Genomic DNA, 13,048 nt, shown 5'->3' with positions numbered 1-13,048 from the left:
AATAATATTAGGTACAATTAGAGTATGGCATTTCACAAATATTCAGCCCTCCTCTAGAAATCATCTTCTAAACACCTTCCAGGCATTTTCAAGCTATTTAGTATTACATCAAGAAATAAGAAGCTATGCAAACAGGTACAACAAGAATCAATATTTGCTAATATGGATTTGATTCCTTTGACAAAATTTATTCTGAATGTATATCAAATAATATTAACCCTTTTTAAAAGTCCAGGATCCAATCAACAATTTTGCAAGCTGTTTCTCTTTTATTTCCAGACATCTTTAATACACATATTAAGCGTTTATTGCTGATATTGATTTTAGGTTCTCTTTTAGGTCTTTTTATTTTGAGCCCGACTCAAAAAAAAACCAAACAAAAACGCATAAGTCCTAAACCATTATCCATTATTAACACACACAAAAAGAAATATGTACATACACACACACACACCCACATATCTATCTATCTATCTATCTATCTATCTATCTATCTATCTATCTATCTATCTATCTATCTATCTATCTATCTATCTATCTCTATATATATATATATATATATATATATATATATATATATATATATATATATATATATATATATATATATATATATATATATATATATATATATATACATACATATATATATATATATATGTAGTCACCCTGTTGTTCCATAATAGAACGTAATGTGAACTAAAATTATGTTTATAAATTATTTTCCAGAAAAAAGGACCTGTTGGTGGAAGGCACAAAGTTTAATTAATTTGGAAACCTCAACGTCACATTTTTAAAGGACGTTTATTCTTCCCAATTTTTCAAAGATGAAAGTAGGAAAACTGAAATCTGGTGTTTAAGGAGTTGGAGGGATAATCTCAACATAAGGAAACAGGAAAGAAATGGACTACAAATCCCAGGCATCAGGCGCCATTACCTGTTTTCAGATCGTAAGGGACTGCTTTCTGCAACATATTTCCCCGTCTAGTCCTCTCCGCTTGTGATTAGAGCTCGACAGCCGACAAAAATCAGCAGAGTGTTCGTTTAGTAAATTTAGAGATGACCGTTTGTATTGCTGCTGCCTGAAACAGGCTTTGTTCGCAGTTATAAAGTCTTTCCGCCGCAGTTAGCTCAGCTCGCGAAGGGACAGCTTTAAGCTAACATTAGCCGTTAGCCTGTGGTAGATCAGGTAAATAAGCTAAAGCTGCTCAACCACTATGTTTTTCTCCTTTAAGTCCTTTCTCAGTATTGACATTGATAAATAATTCATCTATAGTGAGACGCTCTGCTCGGCTTTTGCGCAGGTTCGGCCTATTTTTTTTATTTTCTTTCTCCTTTTTTGTTTTGTTTCTGAACGTCTACATAAAGGAAATAAAAAAGCAGAAGTAGCAGTTGGGGGGCAGGCTGTTTGTCAGGCTAACCGTAGACTGTTTGGTGTGAACAAAGGCGTCAGCTGCTGACTCCGGATTATCGTGAAAAGATTCATAAAAGCAGAATGGCGCAACACGACCCCTCTCATGTAGCCAGCTCTCAGAAAGCTCTGATGTTGGAAATGAAGAGCCTTCAGGAGGAGCCTGTTGAGGGATTTAAGATAACTCTGGTGGACGAGGCTGATCTGTACAACTGGGAAGTGGCCATCTTCGGACCACCAAACACTCACTATGAGGGGGGATACTTCAAGGTAAGAAAGTTATTGAGTTAGGAACAAAGTTTAAGATTCACTCAAGCTGAATAGAAAACAGATTTATCAGCTTCTCGATGGTTCCTTTGAGTCTGAAAACTGCCCATGCTTTCCAGGATAAAAATCTATATCTACACCAGATAAGTGTAGATATAGATTTGTTTGTTTGTTTAAAATTGTGTAATTTTAGATTTTATTTCATATTGTTTTTTTTTTTTTTCTGAATGTTCTATGTTTCAATCTTTCTATCTGTTTGCCTCCTCCAATCTGTCCTTGTGTATCTTATCAGTTTAGGCCCCATCCATCTCAACCTTGATATTCTTTCTTCCATTTATTAAAAATACACCTAGCTCGTATTGTAGAACAGTTCTGCCATAAACTCATACATTTTAAATTAAAGGATTAAAAAGACTATCTGAAGAAGTTTTGAATATATATAGAAGTTTTGAATTGTGATATGAAAATGTTTTATGACCTTGTGCATGCAGAGTTATGTTTCTTGTGTTTTGTTTAAGGCTCGGATCAAGTTTCCTACCGACTACCCATACTCCCCACCGGCTTTCCGTTTCCTCACCAAAATGTGGCATCCTAACATTTATGAGGTCAGGTTTCAGAGGAAGACGCTCTTAGCTTTGTCTTAACATGCATTTCAAAATCTATAGTCTGCGTATAGTAAAACCATTTTTTTTTTCTGTTTTAGAATGGCGACGTGTGCATTTCTATACTGCATCCTCCAGTGGACGACCCACAGAGCGGAGAACTTCCATCAGAGAGATGGAATCCTACACAGAATGTCCGGTCAGCAACTCCCATATTATTTTCTCTCCTCATGTATCTCCTTTTTGATCATTTCTCCTTCCTGCTTTGTCCTCTCTCTGTCACTTCAATAATTTAACCAGCTCAGACTCTTGTTGTATGACACACATTAGCAGGCCTGTCTTATTCACCCCCTCATGACAACTTAACACTGGATCAACCCTCTAAAATATCTTTAAATAAGGTTGCAGTAGACACAGTGGTTACATGGTTAATTTTTATTGTGTTAATAAGTCTTAGCATACATATTTTGATAACCAGGAAGGTGTAAAGAAAAAGAGTTTATGAATCACTGCAAGACAATGCATAGTGAAACCCGGTAAAAACCAGATTATCAAGTCGGTAAATTTATTTTAAGGCAACCACAAAAACTCACGTTGGCTGTGAAGAAAATTTTGGTAATGAGGGAATATAATGGATTAACGAAAGACGAAAATAATTTTTTAATCATGTAAATAATCAGAAAATGCATCAATATTTGTGCCCCATGCCAGCAAGTGGACTTTACTGTATGAATCGCATCTAAGTACAATAAAATACATTACAATTTATTAGGGCCGCAACTAAGGATTACTGGCAAATCGATTAATCTGTTGATTATTTTTTTCACTTAATTGTTTAATAATCAGATAGCAAAGGGTTGTTTTTTTTTTTTACAGATTTAAATCAGGTGAAACTAAAGTGTTTCTGCTTGAGGAGTTCTGGATAGAGCATATTGACAGACAAGATTTTTTTATCCTGATACCCAAAATATTTAAGATAAAACTGCTCTAAGTTGGTTGTTTCTCTGTCAGCTAAAGACATGTTTTAGAGTCTCTATTCTCCAGTTAACAGTTAATCAATGACTAAATTATTTGATGATGAAAAGGAGTAAAAGGAAGAAAATATGTAATCTTCCCCTTCTCACTAAGTCTGTTTATTGAAAAGGCAAGATCACATTTATCTGCTCTTGTTAAAGTTCGTTACTATCGGAGTTAATTTATTCAAACATTTCTTATTTTATCAGCTTTATAAAGTGGTGCTAAAAGGAATTGTTTTATTTTTCGATGTTTTAATCTGTCAATATTGCATATCCCTAACCTACCTCAGTAGCTCTCTCTCCATTAGTCATTCTTGTTACTGTGACTTGAATGGTTATCTTAGAGTTGGAAGTAAGAAAAAAAAAACTAAGTATGTTAAAGTTTTAGTCAGTGATATTTTTATTTCTGTCTGTACCATTGGTACCATTGGTCTGTTCGGGTTGTAGGATAAGCCTACCTTCCCTATCTGTGTTAACAAGGGTACAGTGAATTAATTGGAAGACAGATCCTGTAAAACAGATGAAAAACTAAAGCAGGAAGCAGAAAATGCTCATCTTGTTTCAGATTAAAGGGTTTAGCTTATAGGCAGGCAATGAATCCAAATCAAGCACAAAACCAACACAACAACTGACCACAAACCACAGCTTCCTGCTTCCGACTGTGGCCCTGACAACACTGCTCAATAGGGCACTGAAATGTGAAGCTTCATCTGGCAGAACAACGCAGTATTTGCGTCAATACATTTGCTAACTTGTCCCTAATATCTTGGAAGTGATATATGTTAATATATGTGGAAGTTGTTTAGGTTGTACATATTCACTGTAAAAGAACCAAAAGAGGTCAGATTTTTGGTTTCTTAGAGAACTGTACTGAAATACTTTGGTTTGGAATCATAGATAAGGATTCAAAGTATTTGAGTTTTATTCCATTCTACACTAAAACAGTTTATTATCAGACTAACGTGTCCCCTTTTTTCCTTGTTTTCTTTTAGAACCATTTTACTGAGTGTAATCTCTCTGCTGAATGAGCCCAACACCTTTTCTCCTGCCAATGTGGATGCCTCTGTCATGTATCGCAAATGGAGGGACAGCAAAGGCAAGGACCGGGAGTATGTAGAGATCATAAGGTAAGGTTGGATATGTAGTGGGATAGAGGGAGATGGCTTTAGTCCTTTAGCAGTTTCCATGTGGTTATGCTTAGTTTCACTCATACTGTTCATGCACCTTGTTCCCTTATTGTTCCACATGTTAAAAATCTCAAACCCGAATGTTTTTTTATTTTTTATTCTCTGGATATAAACCTACATAAATCAGTGCATCGTAACGAATTGAAGGATATGTTGCTCCACTAATAATAAAAACATGAATTTGTATTTTGGTTTCATCAGTCTAGAGTACAGTCGGTTACATTCTTGCTGTGATGTCTACAGGACACTCATAAAAAGCCAGCGTTGTGTCCTTAGCAACACCAAACATGATTTTGCATCCGATCCGGCAAAAAATCTTGTCGTAAGAGGTTGTGTCGTTTAGCGCTCATTTGAAGTTAATGGGGATGAACACACCCGACTCGATTTTTCTCTTTTTGCTTCGCTCTGACTGAGATAGACTCCAGGTCTATTTTAGTCGGAATACGGAGTAATTTAGCTGCATTTTTTAAGGGTCTGGCAGGAAGAGAAACACATTTGGGAAGTAAAATACATCTTCTTTGAGTTAAAATACAAAATAAAACTTGTCAAAAGCGTGGAAAAATGGTCTAAAATAACACAGCGTGTTTATAGCAGGCAGGGCAGACTCATGCATAAACGATAAAAAAAAAATTGGATAAACGGAACACTTTAGCCATGATAGGACAGAAAAACGGATAAAGTAAAATTATGATCCTCTTCAACCCTCAAAACAATGAGAGATGGTTATAATAATTCACAGATCACTCTCTGAGAATCTCCTCTCGCTTCCTCATCAAGTACCTGTATAAACCATCCCACAGCGTTTATTGCTGTGTTTTCCTTTTCTCTTAACCTAGTTCCCATTATATTTTCTGCATATAAAATCCTCCATCTGTTCTAGTTCCATAGCATGCTGTGCAGGCTGTTCATGAACTCGGCCTCTGCTTTGTTGTCAATCTGTCCCGACAAATGTTGGTCATTGTTTCAATTTGTGGGTCACAGAAACAGGTGTGAGAAAACTCGACATAGATCGTTATCTGCTCACCTTGCATAGTCGGAGCCTCTCTACACGCAGATAGACAAATGCTGAGTTTGAATTCAGGGGCTGCGTCTTCTGAAGGCCAGATTCGCCCGCCGATTACATCATAGCACGGCGCTGAGGCTTGTTCAGATGGGAAGTTTTGAAGGACAGGTCCAGTGCGACGGGGCAGTCGTGGGTGAGCGGTTAGGGTGTCAGACTTGGATCCCAAAGGTTACCGGTTCGACTCCCGACCCGCCAGGTTGGTGGGGGGAGTAATTAACCAGCGCTCTCCCCCATCCTCCTCCATGACTGAGGTACCCTGAGCATGGTACCGTCCTGCCACACTGCTCCCTTGGGGCGCCATTGAGGGCTGCCCCCTTGCACGGGTGAGGCATAAATGCAATTTCATGGTGTGCAGTGTTCACTTGTGTGCGCTGTGTCACAATGACAATGGGAGTTGGAGGAGTTTCCCTCCAGAATATCATGAAAAAGTAGATTGATTTCAGTAATTCCATTTAAAAAGTGAAACTTGTATATTATATTCATACATTACATACAAACTCATATATTTCAGATGTTTATTTTGTTTAATTTTGATGATTACAAATGACAACAAATGAAAATCTCAAATTCATCATATCAGAAAATTAGAATATTACTGAAGACCAATAAAAACAAAGGATTTATAGAAATGTTGGCCAACTGAAAAGTATGAACATGAAAAGTATGAGCATGTACAGCACTCAGTATTTAGTTGGGCCTCCTTTGGCCTGTATTACTGCAGCAATGCGGCGTGGCATGGAGTCGATCAGTCTGTGGCACTGCTCAGGTGTTATGATAGCCCAGGTTGCTCTAATAGTGGCTTTTAGCTCTTCTGAATTGTTGTGTCTGGTGTATTGCATCTTCTTCTTCACAATACCCCATAGATTTTCTATGGGGTTAAGGTCAGGAGAGTTTGCTGGCCAATTAAGAACAGGGATACCATGGTCCTTCAACCAGGTACTGGTAGCTTTGGCACTGTGTGCAGGTGCCAAGTCCTGTTGGAAAATGAAATCTGCATCTCCAAAAAGTTGGTCAGCTGCAGGAAGCATGAAGTGCTCTAAAACTTCCTGGTATGTGGCTGCGTTGACCCTGGACCTCAGAAAACACAATGGACCAACACCAGCAGATGACATGGCACCCCAAACCATCACTGACTGTGGAAACTTTACACTGGACTTCAAGCAACGTGGATGAAGTGCCTCTCTTCTTTTCCTCCAGACTCTGGGACCTTGATTTCCAAAGGAAATGCAAAATTTACTTTCATCAGAGAACATGACTTTGGACCACTCACCAGCAGTCCAGTCCTGTTTCTCTTTAGCCCAGGCAAGACGCTTCTGACGCTGTCTGTGGTTCAAGAGTGGCTTGACACAAGGAATGCGACAGCAGAAACCCATGTCTTTCATACGTCTGTGTGTGGTGGTTCTTGAAGCACTCACTCCAGCTGCAGTCCACTCTTTGTGAATCTCCCCCACATTTTTGAATGGGTTTTGTTTCACAATCCTCTCCAGGGTGCGGTTATCTCTCTTGCTTGTACACTTTTTTCGACCACATCTTTTCCTTCCCTTCGCCTCTCTATTAATGTGCTTGGACACTGAGCTCTGTGAACAGCCAGCCTCTTTAGCGATGACCTTTTGTGTCTTGCCCTCCTTGTGCAAGGTGTCGATGGTCGTCTTTTGGACAACTGTCAAGTCAGCAGTCTTCCCCATGATTGTGTAGCCTATAGAACTAGACTGAAAGACCATTTAAAGGCTTTTGCAGGTGGTTTGAGTTAATTAGCTGATTAGAGTGTGGCACCAGGGGCCATCAATTTTGAACCTTTTCACAATATTCTAATTTTCTGATATGATGAATTTGAGATTTTCATTTGTTGTCATTTGTAATCATCAAAATTAAACAAAATAAACATCTGAAATATATGAGTTTGTATGTAATGTATGAATATAATATACAAGTTTCACTTTTTAAATGGAATTACTGAAATCAATCTACTTTTTCATGATATTCTAATTTTATGACCAGCACCTGTAGCCTTTGGTATCCCATGATTCACTTGCAAGTCAAGCAAGCCGGCTGCTCCGTGCTCAAAGGAAAAAGGGAAATGCTGCAGAACAGTGCTGAATATTCTAAGTGCATCTTAATATAATACAAGTATGTAAATCAGGCATCCCCAAAGTCGGTCCTCGAGGGCCGCTGTCCTGCAGGTTTTAGAGGTTTCCCTGCTCCAGCACAGCTGATTTTAATTGAAAGCTGATTAACAGGCTTTTGCTGAACTGCAATCATCATAATCAGCTGTGCTAAAGTAGGGAAACCTCTAAAACCTGCAGGACAGCAGCCCTCAAGGACCGACTTTGGGGATGCCTGATGTAAATAGTTCCATCTGAAATTAATTAAAATAGTTGTTTTAAAGGGTTATTGGGTCAGATATGTGGCAGGCAATGTTTTGTTTATTGAAATGTTTTGTCTGTCTGTCTGCAAATGGGTTTGGCTGAAATTTAAGCTCAGATTCTAATATCTCTGTAGTGTGGGGACTATAAAGCTGATATTCATGACTGCCGCTGAAGCTCCTTGAAAATGTTATTAGCACCCACAACGGTAGTGAGAAGTTTGGTATCTATTATTTGCCTGCCTTGTGTGTCAACTGTCATGGTTGCTAGGCGACAGAGCATATTTGCGGTGAAAGCCGGAGAAGGCTGGAGCTGTTTTTAATCCATAGCCTCCTTATTGTTATGGACCTCGAAGGACCCGGTCTAGGTAGACTGGGTCCTTGGAGGATATTCCTATGAAATGGAACAAACCCAGTGTGACATTGGACGCAACTGATGTGAGCCGAGTGTAAGATGTTGCTTTCTGCAGCTCCTCCTGATTTAACGAAGGGCTCTTAACTATTTTTCAAACCAATGCTCTCGTCTTTTAGGGTCTTCAGCCATATCTTGGTAGCCTGACGTAGTCCGACTCAATTCTAGTCAGAATATGAGTCTGATACTGCTCCATAGAGCTGTGATTATGGGGCGTGTTTTGAACGAACCAGGAAAAAAAATGCCTCTGCACTCAATTGGACAGACCTACAACCAATAAGAGCAACGGAGTGCGTGACGTATGTTAAGCGAGGCATAGTTGTTGTCAACAAAAATCAAAGCGTGCAGTTGCACGCCTATAATAAGAAGATGAGACTTGATCGCGTTTCTCTGTTCCTCTTTTACAATTAATTTGCTGTCAATATCTTCTAGAACAGACCTAATAGCAGAATCTACTCACCTAAACTCTCCGGCGGCAGCCATTATTGTTGTCACCCAAGCGCTCTTTGGTCACGTGGTTGATTACGTTACTGTTGGTCATCTGTCCATCATCGTATAAAGTCTGCCCTGACAATTTGATTGGATCGCCTGACAGTGGGCGATAATACTGGCGCTACTATGGAGCAGAGCCAGACCGAACTTCCCGACCTCAAACTTTGTGGGCGGGACTAAGTTCGGAATGGCACCCAGGCTAATATCTTGGTAGATTTACAGTTGAACTGTGCTCTTTCCATTTTCAGATGATGGATTAAACAATCATGAGTGATATGACTGGAACTCTGCATATTGTTTAAAAAAGTAACCCTCCTGCAAACCTTTCTGCAATATTCTTCCTCTGTCTTTTGTGTTTTTGTTTTCTTATGATGCTTTTTGTGGACTCAGATTATTAATCAAACATTACAGGCCTTTACAGAATAGCATCTCTTTTATATTCCCATTTGAGAAAGAAAATCTTTGAGAACAGATGTTTTTCCTTTCCTCGTAGAAAAAAGCAACTGCTTGATTTTTATGAATCACATAAAATCCCAAATAAATACATGAATGTTTTTGATTATAATTTAAGAAGAAAATTAGGTATACATGTTTTTATACTTTTTCAAAGTTCTGTTTTTTTACAAGTGCTAAAAGCTTTGAATTTCTGCAAGCCATAAAGCTGTTTGGCTGAATTCTCCCTCAGGAAGCAAGTGATGGCCACCAAAGCAGAAGCTGAGCGCGACGGAGTCAAGGTGCCCACCACTCTGGCTGAGTACTGCGTCCGCACGCGTGCCCCAGCCCCGGATGAGGGCTCGGACCTCTTCTACGACTACTACTACGATGACGACGACGTGGAGGGAGAGGACGGCGACTGCTGCTACGACGAGGACGACTCTGGCAACGAGGAGTCATGATGTGCTTTGTGGCAAAAGCGCCTAATCTCTCCGTCAGATGCTCCTCCTTTCTCTCTGCCCGGGTTGCCCGTTACTCCAGGTTTACAACCAAGATTGGAAGCTTCCTTCTTCTAAATCAATAAGAGCTTTTTTTCCTCGAGCCTTAGAGGTTTAAAGTTGATGCCTCGCCCTGAGGGGGTCAGACTTGGTTCAAATTTGCACCAGCAACAAATGTCACCAGTTCCTCTCTGTTTTTCAGTCATCACCTCAACCTTACTTTGAGAGAGCATTACCTAAATGCACACATATTCCAGTGTCATTAGACCATGCGTTTAGAATACAGTGTTGATTATTGGGTAAGTACCCCTGCTAACGAGGACATTTTCTCTGGTGTAAACTTTTCGAAACATGACTCAGCCTCTTTCTCCTCTTCTCATATTTGTACTTCGCTAATTGTAAGTGGCTGCTGCTCTCTGATGGAAAATGGTGACTTAATGCAGCCTGTTTGTGTTGGATAAAGCCCTGCATTTTTTTGTTTTTTTTTGTTTTTTAGTTTTGCAGCGTCTCTTCTGGATAGGACAAGGCACGAATGAATTGTTACGTGACAGTGTTTTCAAAGTTCTTATGCATGCCAGAGCATATTTGAAAGCGTTTCATCTCTCTCTTCCTTACCGGTGGACTGTTTCCCCTCCTTCCACGACAACACAAAGACTTTGACGTGACGATGGAGGAGCGAGGAGCTGGCAAAGTCAGAGGGCTCAGTTCCTCACATGAACATTTTTACTAACATGAAAACTGATGTTTGCTGGCTTTTTTTCTTCTGGTTACTGTCAGAGGTGATTCTTCTGGGTTGTTTAGAGTAGATGGATTTTTCAGTCTTTGAGGGGAATTGGGGACAGAAGTAACTGTTGATCAGAATTGTATTTCCCTTTAGGCTCGATCTCTGCGATGCCTGATGGACCCAAAGACCCAAAGCATTGTTTAGAAGTTTTGACTAGTGTTTGGCGTGCTCTTTGTCTTAGTTTGCCTGTTTGCTCTCTTGCAAGCTTCATCATTATTTGGTTTTCATTTTGTTAGACATTTTGCCTGAACTGTTTACTAAAATGATAGTGTTTGCTAGAGGTTGGGCTACTAGGATTACTTAAGTTTTTACCCTTTCAAGTGAAAGTAGAAAAATCGCCCCGTTTTATTTCTCATGATCTTTGTTAGTTCAAAGTGAACAGATTTGATAATATTTTTTAGAGTGTATGGGTGTCCTGTGTGTATTTTATTTTCCTGCCAGCAATATTGATTTTTATCTCTTTAAATTGGGACATCATGATGAATTTCTCAGGAGAAAATGACATGCGATAAAACAATTAAGACTAGCAACTAATTTCCTCTTGTGGTGGTCTTCAGTGTCAGTTTACAGCTTCTACAGGAACCGTAAATCAATATGCACACGTAGCTGTATAAATGATCACTATTTTGTTTCATTTCTGTCTTTTTTTTTTTTTTTTATTTCAGCTATTTAAAACCGAAATAAAGATTTATTTGAAAAAACAGCATATAGCATTTTCTGAATACATGTTTCAGTTTGTTCTTTCTCGGTTTAAATACCTTTATGTATCCAGAGTGTTCCTGTAATTTATTTATTTATTTTTTTCTCTTTTTTTAAGCCTGGATAAGTTTGGAGCCTTTCAAGCTAAAAATGGGGTAATGCTTCAGTTTATCACATCTTTTCCATAACCTTAAACATAAATTACTATTTATATACTTCTTTGTACATTCATATAATTGTAATGCCATTTCTCTTTAGTTTCCAACATTAAAACTAGAGATAAAGGTCTTCGATAAAGGCCTACTTCTTCAAAAATATAGGCCTTATCACTGCTTTTTGTTGACCTCAGATGTTTTCACATCTGGGTTTTGAACTGGACCTTAGATCTGGGCTCAGCTTCAACTCCAAACAAACCATTAAAACTCTTGTTTTTTGGAATTCTAAAAGATTATGGAATGACTAATTTGAAGGATTACTCCGGAATTACTAACTCCAGATTATCTGTTTTCATTTAAACCAGTCTTATTTTCTTCAGATAATCCCAGATAAAAAGTGAAAAATCTTTAAAATAAAACTTTAAGGCTGTAGGACCATCCTAGCTCACATTTTTCAGTCAAAACCTTTTATCACAATCTTCAGTAGACTGATTATCATTTTCATCCTAAAGTTTTATGCTTAAGGATACTTTTTGTGTTTACTCCACGTTGTCCAAACATTAGCTATCCAAAATATCTTACAAAATAATTAAAATGGTGAATAATTGACTTGTACTAGACTAATAGAAAACCCAGACATAACACATGCATAATTGATTATTCTATGTACTAGAGAGCCTCAATGTAATAGTGCGCTGTTCCCAAAGTGCAATGATTTCCTTGGTATTTACGCCCTCTTGTGGTTTAGGTTGAGCACTTCACTTTCTCGCTACATACCTGGCAGTACGCTTTTTTAAAACCCTAATATAAACTAAGGTATCTCTGCTCTGAACAGGTATGCTGCTGCTTTTTGCTCGGGGGGGCTTATACCATCTCTTGCACATACCCCACCTATCACCCCCAATTTCATGCTTCCTACATATTTCAATTGTTTTTGTATTAAGATTATTATGAATTTAATTTGTTTCTAAATTCTTGCAAATGATATGTCTCACTTTTTTAGGGCATTTGAGCGAGGTTATAACATGGGATATTTTTATGTATTGTACAACAATTCACAACAAATGTCTTTTTGAGGCAGTTTGTAAGTCAATTTAATCAATTCAAATAGCAAAAGTCATAGCCAACTACATACACCTTCAAATTTGATGCAATTTGTAACAAAGTGCAATGCAAATAGGTTCGTTAAAGGTTTTATATCTAATAAAATGGATTGCTTCAAGTCACTGGGTTGCATTCACTTCTTGAGCACATCAAAAGAAATCATTTCTTGCATTGTGCTGTTTCCATGTGTTTTTTTTTACTGAGCATACTACAATGGAGAGGATACGGACGGCAAAAAAGCACATATGCTGTTTTTGTAGAAATTCTACTTGAAAGGTATAACCGAGAAATAAGGAAGAAATTTAGTAGGATGTTAAAAGAAAACGGAAAAATGTGAATGCGGCATATAATCGTGAGAGAAGAGAGCTGCGGATTTTTTAGCTTCTTTTTTCGTTTTTTTCCCTCTTTTTAAACAACCTTTTCACGTTTCTGTTGCAGACAGTGTAAAGGACTTATACACTAAACTTTATTTGTACATTTAGCCCAACCGTTAACTTAATTTATCTAAAATCCCCGAAAAACATTAAACGCAGCACACTTCGTCGCTCAGTGATGACGTCTT

The 13,048-nt window shown here is 38.3% G+C and overlaps 1 protein-coding gene across 1 annotated transcript; it reads left to right on the top strand.

Moving 5' to 3' along the window:
* Positions 1–1,192: 1,192 nt before the first annotated feature.
* Positions 1,193–10,790, top strand: LOC119773565 (ubiquitin-conjugating enzyme E2 R1-like). Its single transcript, XM_038270574.1, has 5 exons — positions 1,193–1,681; positions 2,197–2,283; positions 2,382–2,479; positions 4,289–4,423; positions 9,498–10,790. The coding sequence occupies exons 1-5, from the start codon at positions 1,496–1,498 to the stop codon at positions 9,706–9,708; spliced, it is 717 nt and encodes a 238-aa protein (XP_038126502.1). The 5' UTR covers positions 1,193–1,495; the 3' UTR covers positions 9,709–10,790.
* Positions 10,791–13,048: the final 2,258 nt, after the last annotated feature.

The sequence above is a fragment of the Cyprinodon tularosa genome, unplaced genomic scaffold, assembly GCF_016077235.1.
Source record: "Cyprinodon tularosa strain WSP-4 unplaced genomic scaffold, ASM1607723v1 ctg12, whole genome shotgun sequence".
NCBI lineage: Eukaryota > Metazoa > Chordata > Actinopteri > Cyprinodontiformes > Cyprinodontidae > Cyprinodon > Cyprinodon tularosa.
This window is presented reverse-complemented; position numbering and strand designations above follow the sequence as displayed.